Source organism: Rhineura floridana, chromosome 1, assembly GCF_030035675.1.
Source record: "Rhineura floridana isolate rRhiFlo1 chromosome 1, rRhiFlo1.hap2, whole genome shotgun sequence".
Taxonomy (NCBI): Eukaryota; Metazoa; Chordata; class Lepidosauria; order Squamata; family Rhineuridae; genus Rhineura; species Rhineura floridana.
Genome location: NC_084480.1, coordinates 74,759,646 through 74,785,247, shown reverse-complemented (window position 1 = coordinate 74,785,247; position 25,602 = coordinate 74,759,646). Strand labels below are relative to the sequence as shown.

The window sequence follows — 25,602 nt, the reverse complement described above, 5'->3', positions numbered from 1 at the left end:
CTTGGGGAGCATTGCTCGATTCCATGGGTTCTCCGGTATGGGGTCCCGCAGGGGTCAGTTCTGTCCCCCATGCTTTTTAACATCTACATGAAGCCGCTGGGGGCGGTCATCAGGAGTTTTGGAGTGCGTAGTCATCAGTATGCTGATGACACGCAGCTCTACTTCTCCTTTTCATCTTCTTCAGGTGAGGCTGTCAATGTACTAAACCGTTGCCTGGCTGCGATAATGGACTGGATGAGAGCTAATAAACTGAGACTCAATCCTGACAAGACTGAAATGCTGTTAGTGAGTGGCTTTTCTGATCAGATGGTGGATACTCCACCTGTTCTGGACAGCGTTACACTCCCCCTGAAGGAGCAGGTTCGTAGTCTGGGAGTTCTTTTAGATCCTTCGTTGTCACTTGAGGCCCAGGTAGCCTCGGTGGCACAAAGTGCGTTCTACCAACTTTGGTTGGTAGCCCAGCTACGTCCCTATCTGGGCAGTGATGACCTCGCCTCAGTTATCCATGCTCTGGTAACCTCAAGATTGGACTACTGCAATGCGCTTTACATGGGGCTGCCTTTGAAAACGGTTCGGAAACTGCAACTAGTGCAAAACGCAGTGGCTCGACTGTTGACAAGGACCAACCGATCAGAACATATAACACCTGTTCTGGCCCATTTGCACTGGTTGCCTATACGTTTCCGGGCAAGATTCAAAGTGTTGGTTTTGACCTATAAAGCCTTACACGGCGCGGGTCCGCAATACCTGATGGAATGCCTCTCCCGATATGAACCTACCTGTACACTGCGTGCAACATTGAAGGCCCTCCTCCGGGTACCAACTCATAAAGAGGCCCGGAGGATGACAACAAGAACTAGGGCCTTCTCAGTGGTGGCCCCCGAACTATGGAATAGTCTTTCTGATGAGGTGCGCCTGGCGCCAACTTCGTTATCCTTTCGGTGCCAGGTTAAAACCTTCCTCTTTTCCCAGGCATTTTAACATATTTTAGCATATTTAGCACATTCTGGTATTCTAAATTTAAATTGTGTAATATGTTTTTAGCTCTGGGGAATTTTTGTGGTATGTTTGTATTTACTATGTGATTTTATTATATTACTGTATTTTTATATTTATGTTGTACACCGCCCAGAGAGCCGTTGGCTGTGGGCGGTATAGAAATTGAATAAAATAAAATAAAATAAATAAATAAATAAATAATTCTGATTTTAGATGCTATGCGCATATTGTGGCTTTTCCTCTTGCTCTGGGATGACTTTTAGCACCAATTGTGGACCATAGTTTAGGGCTGGATGTAAAGTTTTCTGTGAATGCAATTAATGTGCTCATTTTGTTATATATCAACTTTAAATTTTTAGTCACTATGAAACATTTTGTACACTTCATTCGTTTTTGTACCATTTGGTATAGGACTGCCAGTCTGCTACACAGTGGCTACTGGTTATATTATTGTTGATATGTGATTGCACTGGAATGTTTATTAATAAGTGATACATTTTAATGATAATTTCATTATAGAGCACTATAAAATTTTAAAGTCATAAAACAAACTGAGTTATTTGTTGGATTGTTGTGTTGTTTTGAAATAGTTTAGTATTTGATTGTTGTAGTAATGAAATATTTGTATATTTGCTTAGTTGTGAGCTGCTTTCAGCATTTTATATGAAAAAGTTGCATGAAAATTTTAAAAATAAAATACATAAGACAATATTCCTATTTATTTGCTTGTGAGCCGATTTGAGCATATTTATATGGAAAAGTGGCATGACAAATTTAAAAATAAAATAAACAGGACAAACTTGACAGCAATGTCATACTTTTGATAGGCCAAAAAATCTCACAGTCTGCAACCCTTGATTGTTCAGAGGGTTGCACATAAATCTAGCTATTGTACTTTGGGTTTGTTTTATGTTGTGGAATTTTTTAAAAACCCAGAACATTGTGTATGATTGTTTTTATAAGACCTAGAGCAGCTTTCCCTACCTATTTCCCTCCAGGTGTTTTGAACTACAACTTCCACCAGCCCTGTACTACTATTTATTTATTTATTCATTTAACATAGGGCCTTATTCAACTAAATTGTCATGCTCCCCAGAAGCCAGTGCAAGGATTCCTGCCAGTGTAGCTGGACTTTATCTCCTCTCTTCCCCCATGAACCCCCCCCATCGCTTCGGAGGCTCAGGAGAACCCCTTGAATAGCATGCAGGGGGAGGAGAGGAGAGATTGTTCCATCGGGCAAGCAGAAATGCTTGTGCTGATGTAATGATCTCTTTAGCACTATGTTGAATACAACCCAAAATTGATATACCACTTAATAAAAATCTTCAACCCATATCTAAGAAGTTTATAAAAATAATATACAATATTTATAAGAAATGCTGATGAAATCAACAGACTTTAATAACAAGTAGCCATAATAAAATTATCAGACTTTAAATAAAATCAACATTGAAAAAATAATATATAATAAATGTATATGTCAGGTAGGATGGCCTAAACCAGCCTTTCCCAACCTTTGGGTCCCCAGATGTTGCTGGACTACAGTTCCCATCATTCCTGACTATGGGCCATGCTGGCTGAGGCTGATGGGAGTTGTAGTCCAACAACATCTGGGCACCCAAAGGTTGGGAAGGGTGGCCTAATAAAAAAACTGGTCATGCTGCTGTCAGTTTGCCTAATTGCTGAGTTTTATTTTGAGTCTTATCTGAGCCCCTGTGGGTGAGATTTAAACTGTCATTCTTTTATATATGTATGTGTGAAAGTATCTGGATTGTATAAGAATATATTACATTACTTAATAATCTTGGGTTTTATGTTGTATGATTAATTCTGATTTCTTCATTTACTATTTTAGGCCAGACAAAGTATGCTCATATATACTCATGTGTAGAAATGTGTAGTCAATAAAAAGCATATTAAAAAGGTAGCAGAGCAGCTTTTAAACTGACTGAGGGGGGAAACCGGACAGGAGCTGAGAAAGGTCCGGTTCGGAATAAACCTCCCCCCTGGGATAAAAACCAAAGAAATGATGAAATTTTAAAAGGGGTAGGCCTAGAAGTAGGCATTGTGAGAGCAGGGGCACAGGATATCAATTCAGAAGAGCAAAATTACCACAGGCCTAACCACAAGTGCCAAAGACACTTGAAGAGAGACACTGCTTACAAGTGCCTGTACGCTAATGCTAGGAGCCTCCGAACCAAGATGGGAGAACTGGAGTGCTTGGTCTTAGAGAAGAGCATTGATATAGTGAGCATAACCGAGACCTGGTGGAATGGAGAAAACCAGTGGGATACGGTTATCCCTGGATATAAACTATATCGGAAGGACAGGGAAGGACGTATTGGTGGCGGAGTCGCTCTATACGTGAAAGAAGGCATTGAATCCAGCAAGCTCGAAACCCCAAAAGAGGCAGACTCCTCCACAGAATCGTTGTGGGTGGTGATACCGTGCCCCAGGAGGGACTTAATACTGGGAACGATCTATCGTCCCCCTGATCAAAATGCTCAGGGAGACCTTGAGATGAGATATGAAATTGAGGAAGCATCCAAACTAGGAAATGTGGTAGTAATGGGTGACTTCAACTACCCGGACATAGACTGGCTGCATATGTGTTCCAGTCATGACAAAGAAGCAAAGTTTCTAGATATTCTAAATGACTATGCCCTAGACCAGTTGGTCATGGAACCGACCAGAGGGACGGCAACCCTGGACTTAATCCTCAGTGGGGACCGGGACCTGGTGCGAGATGTAAGTGTTGTTGAACCGATTGGGAGCAGTGACCACAGTGCTATTAAATTAAACATACATGTAACTGGCCAATTGCCACGAAAATCCAACACGGTCACATTTGACTTCAAAAGAGGAAACTTCACAAAAATGAGGGGATTGGTAAAAAGAAAGCTGAAAAACAAAGTCCAGAGGGTCACATCACTTGAAAATGCTTGGAAGTTGTTTAAAAACACTATATTAGAAGCTCAACTGGAGTGCATACCGCAGATCAGAAAAGGTACCGCCAGGGCCAAGAAGATGCCAGCATGGTTAACGAGCAAAGTCAAGGAAGCTCTTAGAGGCAAGAAGTCTTCCTTCAGAAAATGGAAGTCTTGTCCGAATGAAGAAAATAAAAAAGAACACAAACTCTGGCAAAAGAAATGCAAGAAGACAATAAGGGATGCTAAAAAAGAATTTGAGGAGCACATTGCTAAGAACATAAAAACCAACCACAAAAAATTCTATCAATACATTCAAAGCAGGAGACCATCTAGGGAGACAATTGGACCCTTGGATGATAAGGGAGTCAAAGGTGTACTAAAGAACGATAAGGAGATTGCAGAGAAGCTAAATGAATTCTTTGCATCTGTCTTCACAGTGGAAGATATAGGGCAGATCCCTGAACCTGAACTAACATTTGCAGGAAGGGATTCTGAGGAACTGAGACAAATAGTGGTAACGAGAGAGGAAGTTCTAAGCTTAATGGACAATATAAAAACTGACAAATCACCGGGCCCGGATGGCATCCACCCGAGAGTTCTCAAAGAACTTAAATGTGAAATTGCTGATCTGCTAACTAAAATATGTAACTTGTCCCTCGGGTCCTCCTCCGTGCCTGAGGACTGGAAATTGGCAAATGTAACGCCAATCTTCAAAAAGGGATCCAGAGGGGATCCCGGAAATTACAGGCCAGTTAGCTTAACTTCTGTCCCTGGAAAACTGGTAGAAAGTATTATTAAAGCTAGATTAACTAAGCACATAGAAGAACAAGCCTTGCTGAAGCAGAGCCAGCATGGCTTCTGCAAGGGGAAGTCCTGTCTCAGTAACCTATTAGAATTCTTTGAGAGTGTCAACAAGCATATAGATAGAGGTGATCCAGTGGACATAGTGTACTTAGACTTTCAAAAAGCGTTTGACAAGGTACCTCACCAAAGGCTTCTGAGGAAGCTTAGCAGTCATGGAATAAGAGGAGAGGTCCTCTTGTGGATAAGGAATTGGTTAAGAAGCAGAAAGCAGAGAGTAGGAATAAACGGACAGTTCTCCCAATGGAGGGCTGTAGAAAGTGGAGTCCCTCAAGGATCGGTATTGGGACCTGTACTTTTCAACTTGTTCATTAATGACCTAGAATTAGGACTGAGCAGTGAAGTGGCCAAGTTTGCTGACGACACTAAATTGTTCAGGGTTGTTAAAACAAAAAGGGATTGCGAAGAGCTCCAAAAAGACCTCTCCAAACTGAGTGAATGGGCGGAAAAATGGCAAATGCAATTCAATATAAACAAGTGTAAAATTATGCATATTGGAGCAAAAAATCTTAATTTCACATATACGCTCATGGGGTCTGAACTGGCCGTGACCAACCAGGAGAGAGACCTCGGGGTTGTAGTGGACAGCACGATGAAAATGTCGACCCAGTGTGCGGCAGCTGTGAAAAAGGCAAATTCCATGCTAGCGATAATTAGGAAAGGTATTGAAAATAAAACAGCCGATATCATCATGCCGTTGTATAAATCTATGGTGCGGCGGCATTTGGAATACTGTGTACAGTTCTGGTCGCCTCATCTCGAAAAGGATATTCTAGAGTTGGAAAAGGTTCAGAAGAGGGCAACCAGAATGATCAAGGGGATGGAGCGACTCCCTTACGAGGAAAGGTTGCAGCATTTGGGGCTTTTTAGTTTAGAGAAAAGGCGGGTCAAAGGAGACATGATAGAAGTGTATAAAATTATGCATGGCATTGAGAAAGTGGATAGAGAAAAGTTCTTCTCCCTCTCTCATAATACTAGAACTCGTGGACATTCAAAGAAGCTGAATGTTGGAAGATTCAGGACAGACAAAAGGAAGTACTTCTTTACTCAGCGCATAGTTAAACTATGGAATTTGCTCCCACAAGATGCAGTAATGGCCACCAGCTTGGATGGCTTTAAAAGAAGATTAGACAAATTCATGGAGGACAGGGCTATCAATGGCTACTAGCCGTGATGGCTGTGCTCTGCCACCCTAGTCAGAGGCAGCATGCTTCTGAAAACCAGTTGCCGGAAGCCTCAGGAGGGGAGAGTGTTCTTGCACTCGGGTCCTGCTTGCGGGCTTCCCCCAGGCACCTGGTTGGCCACTGTGAGAACAGGATGCTGGACTAGATGGGCCACTGGCCTGATCCAGCAGGCTCTTCTTATGTTCTTATGTTCATAAACTCCTTCTGCTGTTCTTTTTTATCCTGATTTCTCCCTAGTCCTGAGAGATTTCTCGTGGGAGTTTCCTCTTAAAGTCTCTGTATTAGATTTACTGCTGAGGCACAGCATGAGTCTAGGCGAGTGTGGTTGCTTCATACAAGGACTCTTTACAGCCTTAGGCTTAAGGGAGAAGTGAAGAACCCTTGAATCTGTGCATAGGCGCAAAAGAGATAGTTCAAACTATTTCACCATCTTATCAGGAAGTCCATTCCGCACAACAGAGGAAGCAGACCTTTAGTGTTGTGACACTTACCCTTTGGAATTCCCTCCTCTTAAATATTAGACAGGTGCCATCACTGTTATCTTTTTGGCGCCTACTAAAGACCTTCCTCTTTCAACAAGTCTTTTAAGTAGAGATCTTGTCTCAGTCTGCATCTGTGTTGGAATTGCTTTTTAATTAATTAATTACATTGCTATACTGCCCCATAGCCGAAGCTCTCTGGGCGGTTTACAGCAATTAAAAACAATAAAAACAAATATACAAATTTTAAAATACAAAAAACAACTTAAAAACACAATTTTTTTAAAAAAATTAAGAACAATTTAGAAACACATGCTAAAATGCCTGGGAGAAGAGGAAGTCTTGATCTGGTGCCGAAAAGATAACAGTGTTGGTGCCAGGCACACCTCATCAAGGAGATCATTCCATAATTTGGGGGCCACCACTGAGAAGGTCCTGTCCCCTTGTTGCCATCCTCTGAGCTTCCCTTGGAGTAGGCACCCGGAGCAGGGTCTTAGATGTTGAACTACTGTGTACGGGTGGGTTCATGTTGGGAGAGGCGTTCCATCAGGTATTGTGGTCCTAAGCTGTGTAAGGCTTTATAGGTTAACACCTATGTTTAAAGATGTTTTTAAAGATGTTTTGTTTTAATACACTTTAAAGTGAGTTTTTAAAGATGTTTTAGTGTTTTTGTTTGCTGCCCTGGGCTGCTACTGGGAGGAAGGGTGGGATATAAATTTAATAAGTTAAAAAAATAATAATAAACCTCTGCTCTAGTTTCCGTTTTGTTCGGAATTCTCCAACATCCCTAGTAGACATGTAAAAGACTGTGCCATGAGTGAACTGAAGAGAGTGCTGAGAATTTGTCTTCATTTCATAAATGTTAAGTAATATTAGCATTAGTAATAGTCTCTACAAGGTTGTGAAGATGGAGTAGACACCAGCATTGTTGTGGTATGGACATAGCTTCTGTTGAGTCAAATGAAATAATACAAGAGGCATAATCCCTGGGAGAAAGTGAAAGAAGTTAAGGGGGATCGATAGGTATGAAGATAGAATAAGTATTGGTCATTGGTGTAGTGCTTTAGATTATCTGGGGCTATGGGAGAGTGGCTCTGAAATGTGCGTTACACAGTTTCTGGCAGGGATAAAGGGAGGACACTGCATCTCCTTTTCCCTATATGACCATGATAGGGTTATTAATTTGACATTGCTACGCAGAGCTCTGTTCGCTTGAAAACAAATTCTTGTATTTATGACTACATTGAGTGTTGTGTGTACCTTGTTTATTAAGTTGTACTTGAAGTCATTGTTGCAACTGAATATTCAGCCTTTATTCTCACTTACTAATCTTTGTACTGGATAGCAATTTTTTGTAATGTGGGGATATGTTAAGGTGCTTGATTTGTTATCAATAATGTATCTAAAAAACCCCACATGTTTGTGTAATACCTTCATTAGACCAACCAAAATATCACGAAATAGTGTCTTCTTCAGATTAGATGGTTAATAAAGCAAGGAGCTGAGGGAACAAAATCTTGGCTCGTGACAATGCCAAGAGAGTCTACCTCTGGTGAAAGTCTTGAAGTAGAACTTGGGAGGAAGTAGCATACAGTCAAATGAAGTTCTTTAGCTGTTATGGAGGAATCAATTTGCAACAAGCTTCCCCCACTTTGTTTACCATCTGGCCTGATTAAGAGATCTGGAGAACTCAAAAGTGTATCTACTATTTTGTGATATTCTGGTTGGCCTACAGTAAATAGTAGTTCACTTAGACTTATTTTCAGTTAAGTGTATATGGGATTGAACCTTAAAACTCATGATTAATTTTGAAGATCTCTTTAATTGAACTGTATCTCTAATTTCTAGTTTTTGTTGATTATATGACATTTTCTGGACTGCTGCAGCCACAGATTGTATGACTGTACAGTGCAGTTAGCTGGTGTCCTCAAAATGTCATTTTGATAGTATACTCGCAGTCTGCTAGATAATTTGGACAGCCTCTGTATCTAAACCCCATGCTATCAGATCTATGGCATGTTTAACATGGTTTTTTACCTAAGAGGATCACTTAAATGTACAAGATATGTGATAGAAGTACTGCTTGTATTGTTCAGTAGCACATTGTGGGGGAGGAGTGCAATTTAATGCTATTAAGCACATGCACATAGCCTTAGAAAGATGAATTTGGGGGAAATAGTGATCCTTCATTAGGCTACACTTCAACTGTACTCTTCATCTATCAGTGTAGTGCGCAGGTATGGACAACTGCAAAGGAGTGCACAGAAAAATTGACTGCCTTCAAATTGATCCCGACTTACGGCTACCCTATGAATAGGGTTTTCATGGTAAGCGGTATTCAGAGGGGGTTTACCATTGCCTCCCTCTGAGGCTAGTCCTCCCCAGCTGGCTAGGGTCTGCTCAGCTTGCAATAGCTGTACAAGCCAGCCCCTTCTTTGTCTGCAGCTGCCAGCTGGGGGGCACCTGGGCTCCTTGGCACTATGCAGCTTGCCCACGGCTGCACAGGTGGCAGGACACGTAACCCCTGAGCCATTCCCTGTGGGTGATCTTTAGCTGGCCCTTGACACCCAAGAGACATGAGTGGGAATTTGAACTCACAGACTCTGGACTCCCAGCCAGGCTCTCCTCCCCACTGTGCTATGCCCGTATACAGAAGCACTCTGGAAAAAAAATGAACCCTATGCGTTTCAATTGCTTAGTGTGTACACAGCTACAGTTTGGGATTTGTGAGGGCAGGGGCTTCACAGTTGGCTAGATGGTTCGCAGCTGACTCCCTCCTTGCTTTTCTAAGGAGGCACTGGCATCAGCAAACTCTATTAAGTTTTTGCTGTTAAATCCTCTTCTCCAGCCTCCCAGGTGTTCCTGCTTCTAGTGCTGGCCTTACTGATATGGTTTCCCATCAATGAGTTTCCAATCTCCTCTCGGTGTCTTCTCAAGAGCTTAACTATCTTGTAGCTTTGAAATTCTACCAGTGTATAAGAGGCATTCAAGAATTAATCTGAAGTGTGTAATACTGATGTAAGGAGTTTCTAAACAGGCTTTACATCAGTGATGTCATTTGTATAATCATATCTCAGCTTAATTAGTTGAGACATGCAAAAACTTCAGGCATCTGCACAAAACTGCTTTCTCTTTTTTCTTCAGATGAGTGAATGAACAGGTTAGGAAGCCACAGCTAACTATAGCTTTCTGTTACGTCTTAATCAGCAACCCATGATTAATTACTTCTAAACAAGCCTGAATATGAAGCCATGGTTTAAAGTTGGCTTTATCCTGGGTTATTTGGAACCTATTAACCATTTGTTTCTCAAACTGGGAACTATGGTAAATTGTGGTTTCTTGACTTGTGTTGTGCTTGAATAAAGGAAGATGTGCAGTGGCAGTATGGGGGTGCCTGAATCTTGTGCATATCTTGGCTTATTAAGTCTAGATTTGATTGTCTGAATGTCAGCACTTGTACGCTATTGAACTTTCTAGCAGATCTAGGCAGAAGCTCCTGAAGTACAATGCAACCCTTGTTTTATTTTGGATTGTTTCCATTTTCTGAGTTCAGAGACTGCTTTCCCCTTGATATGGGCCTCATGCCAAACATTTTTTTCTGAGGAGCCTTCCTTAAGTCTAATTGGGGCAAATAACAAGGAGAAAAGTATTATAAAATGTAGAGGATTGTAATGAAACCATTTCTTCCCCTCTTCCATTTTTTAAAAGTAAGTAAGGGTTAGAGAACAAATTAAAGTCATAGTGTACTTTATTGTGCATTTCAGATAAGATGGTGGTGGCAGGTTTGTCCAGACAAGTCTGTGAAATTGATTTGGGGGAAAAATCAGGTGAACACCTGTAAGCCATCTTTTATTGCTGTGAGTATTAGTGAAAATGTGGAACATATCCTTTGTTTAGTGACTGTTCTCTAGGTATTAGCATGGTTAATTTTAATGAGCACATTTACCAAATAATTCCTGCTGATACTAATATTGGGAACTAAATTTTAAAATATGCAAACCATATTTGTATAATCTCAGTAAAGGTGGCAAGAATTTTAGAGCATTAAATTATATATAAAAAAGGTTAACAATAATTAGAAACTGTCACCCCCTGAAATTAAAACTTGGCTAAGGTAATAATAATCGTGTTGTGAAATTGATGTGATTTTGACAAATGAAATTTAATATAGCACTTTCTAAAAGCAAGCATTATTTTTCTAAAATGTGACATAAATATGATGATAGCAGACTAAATGCATTTTGGTAACAGTATGCTTTTTTGTGATGAATTTTCACTTATGCAAAACTGAACTATCATACATTTATTGAACACTTAGAAATACTTTAAAAGCAATTTATTATATTTTGCCTTTATTTTACGTTTTGAATTTATACAGTTTTCAAGTATACAGTGTCACCTTGGGAGCCATCACTTTTAATTTTCACAATGTCTGACCCCATGCCGGGGCACTGTGGGAACTTATTGCAGCTGCTATATGGTGTTGATTGGAGCATTGCTACTGCCCATGGCTGTTGCCTCCTGACACCATGTCTGCCTCCCCCAGGCTACTTTGAAAAGCCCCCCCCAAACATGAAGTTGGCTGTCCTTTATACTTAGAAAATCTTCCAAGTATACTGTCACAAATAGTTGGAAAGTTTAGAGTTAAATTATAGAAAATGCCTAAAATGCTTAAGCTTGACCTTTTCTTGCACCTCAAGGCTTCACTGTTCCTTTCTGCTATCCTGCCTAACTGGGCACTCAAAATTGATCCTTGTGACCTTTGTATCACCCTTAACTTCCTAATGCAGTTTAGGCCATTGCATCAATTTCACAGGCAATGATCTATAAATTCTTAGCTAAGTCTTGTGCTAGGTGTTTTCAGGTGGAGGTAGCTGGTAAAGTTCCAGGAATACCATGCGGTTCACCTGACAAAAGGGAAAAAGGAGAGACTTACGATTCTAGGCTCAACTAGTCCTGTAGCATTAAGAGAAGCTTATGTGCCTTAGTTAGTAGTTGGGCAAATTTAGAAGTTTAAACAACCCTTTCTTGTTTAAATTGGCTGCAATATAAATTTCTGTATATTTAATTAATAAATAACTTTGTTTGGTTAAAGTATAGTTTGATCAAAGGAGCAAACTAGAGGACCTCTTCTCATATCCTTGCCTTGGGCCTTTTAGCCAAGCTACAGTAGAGTCTTAAAGAGCAATCCAACTAGTTGGAAAGGAACAGAGGTGGAGCTGGCAAAAAGGGCCGCCACATCCAGCTGCCGCTTGGCCTCGTGGAGGGGAGGATGCTGGCTACACAGGCAGGGAGTGGAAGGGGAAAAAATCCATGCTTCCTTTGGCCACCCCTTTTCCTGGCGTACTGCCTGCTGTGATGGAGGACTATGGGAGGGAGCCGAATGGGACCTGGATATCATGTAAACCCCACCCCCCGGTCTCTCTGAAACACCCCTTCTTCAGGCCTTCTGCCGGCTCCCCTTCCGCTGGGCTGGGCTTCCCTAGCAGACCTCTGGCTGGCCGGGATGCTTATGCTGGCATAGCCCAGCTGAACCAGGACCCAGCCGGCACAGCCAGAGGTCCGCCATATTCAGCTCACCTGAGCCCAGCATAAATAGCAGTTGGATTGTGCCTTTACTGCTTCTGTATTCATTAGATGGTAGAAGCTAACAATTGATTGGTTTATTGATTGTGGGTTTAACCCTAGTGATAAAGGTATCCTAGTAACATCCCCACATAAGTTGGTCTTTCTAGAGACTCCTGGGGTTGCTAGGGTATAGAGGAAGATAAGAACTCTCTTAAGGATCCCTGAGTACAACATATATACTCAATGTTATTGAAAGTTAGAAAAATACTAAATCCTGGTTTTGTGAAATGATACTGTAAGGTTCACAGATTTTATTACGTTTTGATTCTGTTCTTCTGAGGAGCTCAATGTGAAGTAGGTTGACCTGAGAGTTACTGGTCCAAGGCCACCCAGTGATGATAGTGGCCCACCAACTAATTGTCTTGGGAACTTTGGCCATAACTCTCAAAGCAGCACCTGATCTGCAAGACATCGCTGTATTAACCAACGCTTCCATATGACTGCTATACATGCAATCATGATGATTTACATTATAATGGTTAACTCAGAAAAATTCTGCCATCATCTCAGAAATTGTAACTACCATGTACATTGCTCATGCTATGTACCCAAATAATAAATCTCAAATAAAAGAATCCAAATAAGTCACTAACAGATTTCAGTGTTGTTTTGTTGATATGATTCCAACTGTATTTATGCTGGAACATTTCGATCTTCGGTTCTGCCACAGACTTCCATGCAAGCCGTCCAAATGTTGCCAGTGTCTCTGATCAATAAATAGTGATAGAAATGAATATGTCTTATAGTACTCCTATTAGAATTGGGACTTTTCCCAGAATAGCATCTGCTGGTTGAAATACATTGCAGCAGAAACTTTGCCATATTTCACATTTTTTGTCCTCTCTTTGGGGGTTCCAGCTTAGTAGGAAAAAGTTGGCAGTGTGGTTTCAGCTTGTATGTTTGCCTTTCAGATTTCATTTCTTATCTCTTAGTAAGAATGCTATATTGGCTTAACCATCTTGTAGTTCTGGGACCTTTTAACTGGATACTGCTATACAAGTTCTTTAAAAATAAGACCTAATTTCCTGAAAGAGGTAAATTAGCTTTGACCCTCCCCCCACCCCGGTCCTTGAATGTATATGTATGAATCTAAAGCACTTTGTGTCACTAAATCAGCAAAGTTAATCGGGAATGAGTGATCAGATATGTAGTAAAGCTATTAATACACTCCACTACACAAATACATACTGGAGTTTTGAAAAGATGAATGATATATAGTGAGTGACAGTTTTGGCAATGTGGAAGAGTATAAAGCCATGAAATGTTATATTTCATGGCATATAATAGATGTATGTTGGTGGTCAGGAAATTTGTGTCCCATGCTTACAGTTCTAGGCAGCTTAGGTAAATTGTTCCTAGCCAAGCTTTTCCACTCTATATCTTTCAGATAGGTTATAACAGCAGTGTCTGACAGTTTTTTCATATTTGCCAAAAATGTGGTGAATGTGTTAACATTTTCGCCACATGACTTAAAAAAAACCCAACCAAAAACAACCCACAGTAATGTTTTGAATTATTTATTGATAGAGTTATTGAGAACTCTGACATACCTTTTCATTATGTAGTACCGGGAAATCTGGCATAAAATCAGTTAAAGTACATTGCAACTCCACCTCCAGTTTTTCGTCCAATACATGTGACCTATTTTTACCACAGAAAAAGTTGATTCACAGAGCCACATTGAACCAAAAATTGAAAACAGTTTTGGAATAATTGTGTAGAGCCACAAACTCATTTTGATTTAAAATATAACTCCATATTGTAACAACTGAATCATCTTTCAAGCATTGAATGCTTTGAAGCAAAATCACATCGGTCTCGAAAAGGTGGCTCTTCAAAGAAAGAAGCCTCACAAGCTTTTGAGATAGTTGAGAACTGTAGATGTCAAAGTGAAATGGATCTTGCATGAATTCAAAAACAATTCTGTAATTTTCAAAGTCAGATAAGTGTATAGGACCCAAGGACAAATTGGTGGTTATTAAGGGTGGAGGGTGGACACTTTTTAAAAACTGGTACATGTATGAAAGAATGATATTTAAAATTTCATTTTAAAAAATAGGTAGTAGAACTAAAGCACCAATTTGCCACAGGTCAATAGTCATTTCACCACATGTGGCAAATGGCAACCCTGTACAAAGAGGTTATAATGTTGGGATGGATCTTAAGGGCTCTGTAAACTTCGTTATAATTTAACCTAAAGGCAATGTTGTGAAACTGAAACACACACAGTACTAGAATAAAACCCAAACAATGATATAAAGATTCCTTTGGTGTTACTAGCGATAACATAGGATATGTGAATGATATTAATTTGCCCTGTTTTTATATTAACCCTGTGAATATGTAGATTTTGCCTTATTGTAATGGTGAGCAATTCAGTTGCCAATGCAAGCATAATGGGAAAAGGGGTATCGTTGTCTTTCAATTCAATTAAAAGATACATTTGGAACAATATCAGGGTATAAAATAAATTGGCCAGAAAAAGAAAGTTATATCAATAAAGATACCTGTGCAATATGAATTATACATTGCACAACAGTTTGAGCTGGATATTTCTAATAAACCCGTTTGATCATTGGGTGTGAAATTAGTGAAGAACGTTAATAGTATCAGAAAATTAGTTGTGAACTATTGATTCAAAACATCAAAACAGATCTGGCTATATGGAAAAAGCTGCATTTATTCTAGGTGTCCCAAGATAAATTCAATCAAGATGATAATATTACCAAGATTGTTTTGTTGTTGTTTATCTCCTTACCATTATCAGTTGACTCATGGGAACAGAAGAGCTGGCAGAAAATTTTGCATGATTTTATATGGCAGGACAAACACTCTAAAGTTGATATTCATATTAGGGAGATGTCTGCCCAAATGAAAGAAACCAAAAAGAATTGGGGAGAATTTTCCATTCCAGCCAAAGCTGGTGAAAGGTGCCATGGTTACTTGGGCTTTTGGTTACATATATTTTATATTAGGAATTTATAAGCTGCTTAATATTAAATATCTAAAGTAAACAAGAGAAAATCACTCATAAAACAGTAATTAAAAGCATAATAAAAATCCTTTATTGTAACATCTCCCAAGTCTCAAAACATCAGTAACATTATCCAAACCTGCACACCTGATGTTTTACGGGGAGTGCAACTCTGTCCAGAAAATGCTGTATGTTACATTCCAAGCTAAATTAAACCAATGTCCAACAGTACCCCATCTTTCTTGAGTCTTCAGTTCATTGTCTCATCGAGTTCATTACTGATGCTAGCTAGACACGGGCTTAGCTTCTCCACTGCCTCATTTGCACCTGATAGAGAGGTGGTATCATCAGCATATTGATGACACTTAAGGTGCAATCTCCCAGTGACCCATTCAGCGGTGTCATATAGATATTGGGGACCAAAGAAACCCTGCAAAAAAACCCAAACCCATTGCATAGAGTCAGACCAATAGTCTCCAAAGCACTTTGGCCCTGATGATAGGCATGGAAATACTGTAACACAGGGCTCTCAATTGCTGCCTCTATCTATCCAGAAGGTGTCATGATTGGTGGTATTAAAAGGTCCAGCAAAATTAGCAAGGTTGCACTTCCCCTGTTCTTCTGGTAGCATTTCCAGTGCATGCCACCTGCCAGGGTTGGCTCCAGCTTTAAGAGGCCCTGAGCAAGATATCTTGGTGAGCCCCTGAGTTGCCTTCCTGGTAAGCCCCCCAAAGCTTTCTGGGTGTGGGTGGGTACCAGTAACTAGCAATGATAACAAGCAGGAAAGGGGACTGGCAGTGGCAAGCAGTGAGTACAGCCAGCTCCTTCCTCAGGAGCCCATCACTGAACATCAGGCACCTGCAACCATCTCACTTATTCTCAGATGCCTCTGGGCCCCACCTGCAGCATACGCAGCAGCATTAAGAATAAAGATTTGAGTGGTGGGACATGGCTTCTGTTTCCTTGCACCCTGTGCTGGACATGAAATATTTATAGTTGCTGCTGACTTCTTTATACTTAGTGCCTTGCCCCTGATGTTGTGCTTCATTTCCTTCACAGCCAACACAGAAGCTGAGTGAGCTGTTATAGGAGGAACAGAATGATCTGCCCCTTCTTCGTGAGCTATCTTGCTCACCTGAATGGAATTCCATGCGTTAACCTTCATGGGATTTCTTATTGCCAGTGGTCACCATCAAGCAGGTAGTTTACATACAAAGCTGGTGCCAACTAATGTCTTGAGCAATTTGCATAAGAAGGGGAATATTGCAACCACTCTATAGTTCCTACAATCTTCAAAGTCCAAAAAGGATTTCTTTAAGAATGGTATCAAGGCAGTCACATTCAAAGCAGTTGGGACTGCTCATTCTCACAAGGAGGTATTAATTGCCCCTGAGACCCATTCAGTCATATTTGTTTTTTTACACAGGCCATATCTATATAAATCTTCACTGTTTTAATAGTTTAAGGTCTTACACTTTTATCCTGGAAATGTGATGAGTACCCAGGACCTGGTCCAGGAGAACTTATTGTCGGCAGGTTAATCTGGATATGGATTGTAATGCTCAAATTGATGAAGCTTTTCAGGCTTCTTTGTGGAAAACTTGGAAATAACATTTTCTTGCTACTATTGGGAATCTTACCTCTCCCACATCTAAAACTGGTTCTGGCATGTGTAAGGGAAATTCCTGCATATCTGTGTTTTATTTATTCATAAAATTTCTTACTTGCCATAGGGTCCCAGGGTAACTTGCAACAATATAGTCATACAATTTAAAAACAAGTAAAACAAAACACACCAGAATAGTATAAATTAAACAAAACAGAAGAAGTGGATCCCAGAAAAAAGGCCAGAGTAAAGATCTGCTGCTTCAGCATACAGCAGAAGCTATACGACAAAGATACCTCTGTGGGGAAGGAGTGCCACAGTTTAGGGACTGTCACAGAGAAACCCTCTCCCAGGCCACCGTTCCTTGCATTTCTCACTTACGAGAAAACATCGTGTATGAGAGAATAATAAACACAGACAAAGAACAAGTATTCAACAAAGTGTAGCCAAAGTAAAACATTGTTAGGTCTCATTTATTTAAGTAGGAAATGTAGCCTTACATTTCAACTATTGAAATTAGGAGGACCTTAAACGTGCTTAATTGGGCTGCACAATGCTCTCTGTATCTTATAGCTTTCTAGAGTTGTTAATTTCCCCAAGAAACCTTCTCTAGTTCCTTTAGAGCAGCTCAGACTCTTAAAACAGGTTTGAAGGTAAATGGAGCACAGGCTGAAACCCAATTGTGTAAAATTGTTCTTTTCCAAATCGTTTCCTTGGGCTGTGGATCTGTGTGATCATTTTATTTCAGAGGGATAAATTCTCTCTGCCTCTCAGTGCAACAAAAATGACAGCCTTCAACCACCTTTGGCCATGATTAAGCTTGGGGAGATTCCCAGAGATTCCTGTTTTCCCCTCCTCCCCAATCCATTGGCATGTGCACAGGAAACATGATGGGCTGTTTAGGAGAATGGAAGGTCTGTGTGCATATACTTATCTCTAGTTTCTTGCATATGACTCCTGTTCCAGGGCATAAATAGTTTGCATCTGGTGGGCTGGGTGGAGAATGTAGGAAAGCCACACAACATCCTCTGATCCCAAAGTCTGAAAAAGAATGTGGAATCTGAAAAATACATGTTCATTTTATGTCTTCCCTGTCATCTGCCTTCCCTCCCTTATGACTTCCGTGGTGCCTTTTTTGTTTCTTCAGTAAGAGTCAAAATCTTATTGGTAAAAATGAAGTCTGAGCATGCAAGCTCTCAAGGGTTTGTTTTATGTGACTGTGAAGAAGTCACTGGAGTTTACTTTTTGTTCAGACATCACTCCCGTGACTAAAATCTGATCTCAAAGTTGCTTTCTTGAAATGAAAATAATGCAGTTACTTTATTGAACTTGAAAACTTCTTTTGAATTATTGGCTATTCATCTTATGCAGAAGATGTTTTTATTTGAACTAAACTACATTCGTTTTGGCCTTTCCTTTCTCTCACTCCCGTCTCTCATGTTTTTAGGAATGACTTGCTGATGGTTTGCCGCCAGCTGAACATGGAGGATTCTGTTGCTGAGATCATGCACCAACTTGGTGCAGATGAAAATGGGAAGATCTCCTTTCAGGATTTCACAAGATGTCGCATGCAGCTTGTGCGAGAAATCAGAAAGGAAGAAGTGGAACTTTCTGTGAAATCAGATGAGTCTTGTAAAAAGAAAACATTAAGGAATAGAATAGCTTCCTGGCCAACAAGCAGTGATAACAGTTTGGGTAAGTGTGGTTTCATTATGCTTCTATTGTCCAAATGTACAGATTATGAACATATGGCCACTGTCTAATTTCTTGGAGAAAATGAAGGATAGGCTTCACCTGTGCCTACCTGGACATTTTTATGCAACCCCCCCCCCACCTATCATCATACCATGCCATTAGTCTTGTTTGTTTTTTATGTTTTCTCTTTCATCCAATATCAAGAAAAAATCATACATATTTCTACTCTGATATGATTTTCAATGTATGGTGGAGTGATACTTTGTCCTCAGACAACATTTGTGTCTATGGTGTCAGAAGAAGTGTGCTTTACAATACCCAAGCATCCACAGCCGGGAAACACTTATTCAGAGGAGGTAGAATGTTTCTGTGCAGTAAATGTTTACACATTTCCCTACATGCTTAGTAAACAACACTATTTCTGTTCCTTTAATAAGCTCTGATTTATATTTTCAATTGCAAACAACAAAATCTATCTTTTAAAGTGCAAATGTTATGAAAATATGTATACTGTCTAGAAAAATCTTATTATAACTGAGAACTAATGTTAACAGTTTTGTGGGGTGTTTTTTTTAATCCCAATTGAGAAACCTTCAAGAAACTGTCCTTGGTTAGAGAAAAGTGCCCAAACATTTTATTGTTTGTGCCGACCTGTTGACACGTCTCACACTTAATTTCCATTGAGCTGCAACAGAACTCCCCAGAGCTGTTTTCTTATCATGTACCCCACTGTAAAGGTGGCAGCATCCAATTGTTCCAGAAGATTCCGGGGGTGGAGATTGGGCTTCATAACCAAGAGCAGATGCCACTGCCCAGATGGTTGGGTTTGGAGCAGGCACACCTAGCATCTATGCTCTATCTCTGGGCCAGTTAGGTCTTTCCGCAGAGTTACCAGCAGTAGGCACCTTCGAAGTTGTAGAGATGTATGCTTCCATCCTGGGCATTTCAAAGTACATCCACCCAACCCATGAGGGATGCTTGGAATCAGCTCTGGATGGATGCAGATTAGTTGCTTCCCATCCTGTCTTCTCTTGGAAAATGGGGTTGGGGGGAAATAGCCTGGGCAAAGAAAGGGGTTTCTCTCCTTTGAATGCCATAAAGGGGGTGCTTGGAATCAGTTCTGGATGGATGCAGATTCCCTTCCCATCCCAGCTTCTCCCAGAAAATGTAATAGCCTGGACACAGAAAAGGGGTGAGAGGGGGTCTCCTCTGAATGCCATAGAGGGTGTGTTCATAACATTACCCTGGCATTTATAATCCCCCCCCATTTGTAAAATGAAACTTACTTCACTTCTAAAAGCCAAAGGTGTGTCCTTCTGCAACAATGGGATCTTGGAGATGTGACTTCAAGGTTGCTTGCTTGGGAGGAGAAATTTAACTCCAGTGTTCTTTGTTGACCTGTCCCTGAGCATTTTTCTATGAAAAAACTGTGGGGTATTTTACTATCCCAGTCTGCCAATGTTGGCTGGGGTATACCTCACTGGGAAATCTCTGTGCTTTTCTGGGAGATTTTATGCCCCGGGTGGTTTTTGGTTTCCAGAAGGAAAACAAGCGGAAACTTGCTGAAATCTGGAGACATTGTATGAGTGACAATTTGTGACAAGGTGCTAGAAAGGCTGCCGTATAGGTCTCCTTACATGTAAATTGCACAGTGAAAACTGCTTCTGGGGCAGATTTTTACCACACAAACTTGGATGAAGGCAGGTAGTATATGGAACACAAATCTATGGTTTAAACAGAGAATAAAAGATATGGATTTGCAAAAGCTACATGTGTCAGCTAATGAGCTACGTACACTACAGTCACTGGACCTGACTTGGTCCGCCTCTAACAAACGTATGCCATATCTTCATTTTCTAAAATTAACTAAGTACAAAGACCAATTTTGTTGGCATGTTTTAACATTTCACTCTCTAAGATCCTAGACAATAGATTTGCCAAACTTCCCTTTAAAGAGAGATGCTGTCCTTACAACTACTTAGAGCTTGAAACAGTCCTGCGTTCTTCTACTATAGATTTTAAAAGGGGTTAGAAAACACATAATTCATCCCCTTATGAGGGAATCCTTAGACACCCTTTTGAGTATCTTCCTTGAGGGGCCTAATAAATCTATAACTGAACCAGGTAGCAATATATCTGAATGTTGTATTATCTCTTAGACCAGCTAAGATTGTAAGTTCATAGCTTGTCACCTTTAATAGTTAATAAGTGGTTCTGCTGAGAACCGATTTTGTACTTTCATGTTTTGTATTTTGTTTAATGGTCTGTTGCCAGAATAAACATTTGATTGATTGATTAATACTGCCTTTTAGCTCTTTAAGGTTGCATTATAAAAAAACACTATTCTGAAAGCTTTTGATTGCTTTGTTAGATATACATGAAGGTAGGAAGTATGACAGTACACTAATATGGGATGGGATGGATGTTTTTGTTGGGATCTCTGTTTATAATAACTGGGGTCTTCAAAGTCTGTTTGTGTGTTTGCCCTGTTATCTTTTGGAATTTTCTATTAGTTGTCCATATGGAGTACATGCAGTTTCAGAGATATGGCACTCATCAGCGTAGTCCCAGGGGACAAGCAGAGTTTCTTTCTCTGTTGTATTGCTTAGCCATGTTGGATATTGGGGGGAGGTCTCCTCCTAGAAAGAGACTCTTCACTTTTTCTAATTAGTCAGTGAAAGTGGGACCTTAACCTAGTGTGGAATGTTTTCCTGTTTACAGGAAGAACAGAAAGTTTTCTGAAATGGTAGAACATTGTTCTAAGAAAAGATGGCAGCCTCGCCAGTATTATGGAGGTGGGGAGATATAGGTATTTCTGAACTGTATGTTGGGGCATAAATAAAATCACTGAACCTAAAGAGATTTACTCACAGGTAAATGCCACTCTACAGGTAAAGTATATTTAGAATTGCAGGTTTAGCCCCCCTTTTATCAATAGGGTAAACATTTGAGAATTGGCATTGTAACTTTATATTAGATTTGTAATATGAGAGTAAATAATTGAAACATCAAAGCCAAAATCTTAAGCTTTAGGGAATGGATGGGTGCACCGTATGTTGCTGGGGTACAGCTCCTATCATCCTTGACCATTGGTTATACTGGCTGAGGCTGATGGGTGTTGGAGTCTAACAACATTTAGAGGGCTACAGGTTTCCCACCCCTGCTTTAGGCAATGTTGGGCCCAGGGTGAAAAAAACCCACACTGGTATCCTTAATCTTGATATAAAGAACATCCCTCTAAATAGTTTCCTATGAAAGATGTGTTGTGCTTCCATCTCAAAATAAGTTAACATTATAACTCAGTCTAAACTACTCCTTTGCCAATTATTTAAAAGTATTGGGAGTAATTTTGTTTCAAGGATGTGAGCAAAACTTTGAAATAAAATTGTGCTTTTGTGTGTACATGTACAATAACCATACTAGCCATGTCTTGAACTGTGTTCAGCTGTTGCTTTTTGTGTTGGGTGTGTATCTATCTACATAATGAAACATAATTCTAGAGAATCCTGTAAACATTTACACAATTGATGCCCTGCCTTGGGGTCGAGCAGGGGGCTGGCCCTGCGTGCTGACTGCTGGATCCCTGTGGGCTCCCGGTGCAGAGATGCTGCTGCTTGGCCATGATGACCTCCTGGCGGCCTCCGGGGACTGGGGAGCGCCACTGCTGCCACCTTACCACCCGGCCTTCACCCACCCACTCCAGTACTAGTCCCATCTGCACTCAAACTCATCCGGCTTCTTTGAGGAGAGCTTCCCCTCCCAGGCCTCTGCCCCAGGGGGCCTGCTCACTCCGTCCTCCTCCACACTGGAGCTGCTGGAAGCCAAGCCCAAGAGGGGACGCTGCTTCTGGCCTCCCAAATGGACTGCCATCTACACCTGCTCTTACGCCGGCTGCGAGAAGATCTACATCAAGAGCTCCCACCTGAAACCGCACCTCTGGACCCACATAGGTGGGGGCCACCCGCTGGGTTGCCTCATGGCCTTCCTGCATCTGTGGAGACCCCCTGCTTGGCACACGGAGGCACCCTACTTTCATCTCCAACGTGGTAGTGTCCTGTTTGTTTGTTTCTGAGGTGGCTTCTGACCTGAAGTGGGGCTTCCTGTCGCCTAAGCCGGGGTGTGTGTGTGTGGTTCTTGGCTACGATGGCTGAACTAGTAGGTTCTGAGTTTTGGAGACAAGAGGGGGGGATAGCAGAAAACGTATATTTGAGTTGTATTGTGTGTTGCGATTTTTATCGTATTGTTCTATTTATTGTATTGAGTTTTGTTTGCTTTGTACTGTTATCTTTATTCTGTATATGTTTTTGAGATTTTTTTTGTAAGTCGCTTTGAGTTTCATTTTGGAAAAAAAGCAACTAATAAATATAATAAATAAATAAATAAATAATTGATACTGATTTTGCTTTTGTACATTGGTGAGCTATCTAGTTATACAGCTCTTTTCTGTTAACTTTTTATCAGGCAATTAGGTGACAGATAACATTATGGTGCCACCTACTGAAAGCAAGAAGATAAACATTTCTGAATTTATTTATTTATTTTTAGGATGGCAGAGGTCATAGAGACATGATGGTGCAAAGGAGGAGGTTTCATTTAATCCTGGACTTTCCAGAATGGGGCAGGTGTGACACACAGACTCTTAAAAAGTATCCAGTGATGCTCTGACATCCCATGATAGACTTGGGATCTGAAGATGTTCTACACCAAAATTTTATATGGATATTAAAAAAGTATTATTAGTGGAATACATCAGAAAATATTGTCTTAGAAAGGATCTATAAAATAGATTAGATTCTACTTACTGATCTATCCTTTAAAAAGTCTGTGTGGATTTTGTATTTGGCCATAGCATTTTCCACAAGCATTCCTTTGATAGTTTAGGTATAAAGTTAATCTGGAGTTGACCCCCTCTTTTTTCCTACTTATATGCAGACTTTCTGACTTGCCTATAAAATTGGTTAGGGCATGATCCAGCTAAGGTCAGAAGTGTTATTGGCTTAAGTGAGACAATTATTCTTAATGTTTCTCCACCAAAATTAAGTCTTAAAGATACTTCTAGTTGGAATTAAGTTAAAACAACATGACTTTTCAAAGTTGGTTGAAAAAAGTGTAGAATATCTAACATGAAGAACCTTGTGGTAAACATTTTAATAGTGTTGTTTGTAGCCCAAGGTAAAAATATTTTACCCCTGTTAACATAACATCAAGATATGTGGCCTACAGTAAGAATTGTACATCCCATTTTCTGTGTTCTGTGCATCTGATATGTGTAGTTTTCATTGAATTGTCTTGTGTATGATAAAAGTCAGTCTTAACTAAATAGAAAGCAAATATAATTTTGTTGTGAGTCTCCTGAAATAGATATACCGTACTGTAGCTTTCCTCACTGTTTCCACAGGGTTTGGATCAAAGTCTCACTCTCCATGTATTTTAAAATAAGTGCATGGTTAAAATTACCGATTTCAGTGGAATTGGAGAGGATTTCTTCTGATTTGTGCTTCATGCCTTGCAAGCATGTGTTTAGTCTATCCTTTATATGAGTATCTGAAAGAAACTATAGGATCATGGTGCATATTCTTTACCATTCTGTTACTTTGGTTTCTTTTTCAGCAATCATATCCACAGTGCTCTGATACAAATACTCTTTGAATAAATTGTACGCTACTGATGTATCAGGACAGCTGTAGTTTGAGAGCAATAAGCATTATATGTGGCAAAATAACCATTACGCATGGAGTTCAATAAAGATTTTGGCCTTTAACTTGGTCTTGGCTCAGTGCATTGCAGCTGTTCTCTGTTTGTTCAGATATTGTGATTAAGTGAAGATTATGGGTTGTTTTTTGTCACAGAAGATGCAGCATGAAATTTTACAGAACAAGACTATACATGCTTGCTTTACATCAATATTATAATAAATGGATGCACAATTATTGGTTTATAGAGATTATTTTTCTCATCTGTTTCCTGGTGTTCCTTTTAAAGTGCTTTCAGCAGCATGTATGTTTGTTTAAAATGCTTTCAGAGTGGCTTACAGGTCAAACCAATAAGATCATAGTGAAATCACAATAAAGCAAACAATAGCAGAGTACCATAGAACAGAATACCAGCATAAAACCAGGACTACATTCTTAAGTACCATGGACCAAAAAGAAGAAGCAGCAGCAGTAGAAAGAAATGGAAACAAAATATGTTTTCACCTGGTGCTGAAAACAAAGTCACTGCCAAATGAGTCTCCCTGTGGAAGGAGCTGCAGAGGTTAGGGGGGGGGATAATTTGAAAATGTCCTCTCTCCTGTCACCATTCACCTTCTCTCAAAAGTCTGAATAACCCAGAGCCAGGCATCAGAGGCCAAACTTTAACACCCAGGTATCATGGAAGAAATGCTGATCTGTAACATATGCTGGTTCCAAGCCATGTAGGGTCAATGCCTGCACTTTGAATTGTGCTTTGAAATGGATGGGAAGCCAGCATAACTGTTTAAGAACTGAAGAGATGTGATGCATTTGTCTGGACCTAATTAATAAACCTATTACTGTATTTTGTACTAATTGCAATTTTCAAGTAGGCAAACCTGTGTATTAGGGATCTTAGCAATCTAAATGAGGTTCTACCAGGACATGGATAACTGTGGATCTCTATCCAGGAGAATTTGTAGCTGGTGCACTAGCCTAGGCTGGTGGAAGGTGGTTTGTGTCTCTGTCATTGATATTTGATGTGACTTCCAGTAATAAGGCTGAATCTAGCAGCACCACCAAACTGTCAGTATGATATTCCAAGAGAGTTCAACCTTTCCAAAACCTGGTTGAATACCATAGTCCAGATACCCACAGCACCTCCATCATCTTGATTAAGCTTCATTTTATTGGACTGCATCCTGACTATTAATAATTGCAGACAGCTCAGTGCTTATATAGCTTCACCTAAATCTGATGGGAAAGAGAAATGCAGCTGGGTATCATCAGCATGCTGCTGACATTTCATTTGAGATGACCTTACTCAGTGATTTCCTGTAGATATTAAACAAATGTTAAGGTGGAACACCTTAGCATAATTGCCATGGGACAGAGCCAGGACCAGCGGCAGATGGCGGCCAGGTTGGGCCCTGGCCGAGGATCCCTGAAGGGCCCCTCGTTAGGGTGGGTGGGTAGTGCTCTGTTCTGTGATCTACAGCAGTGTTTGCTCCTGACCCTGCCGTGGATCACAAGAGGGAGCTCCTAGGCACCCCCTACTGTCGTGCAGGCCCGTG

At 40.4% G+C, this 25,602-nt stretch overlaps 1 protein-coding gene across 4 annotated transcripts in view; it reads left to right on the top strand.

The window, feature by feature from the left end:
• The window catches only part of MCC (MCC regulator of WNT signaling pathway), a 387,038-nt gene that overhangs the window by 20,753 nt on the left and 340,683 nt on the right, over positions 1-25,602 (top strand). The window contains exons 2-3 of one of the 4 annotated variants that reach the window (XM_061624176.1): positions 16,115-16,255; positions 18,109-18,356. In XM_061624176.1, coding sequence (XP_061480160.1) covers positions 16,155-16,255; positions 18,109-18,356 — 349 coding nt within the window. In that variant the 5' untranslated portion in view covers positions 16,115-16,154. Of the gene's footprint in view, positions 1-8,720; positions 8,781-10,217; positions 10,311-16,114; positions 16,256-18,108; positions 18,357-25,602 lie in introns of those variants that run through there. The other 3 variants (XM_061624184.1, XM_061624195.1, XM_061624167.1) reach the window with 3 other exon arrangements.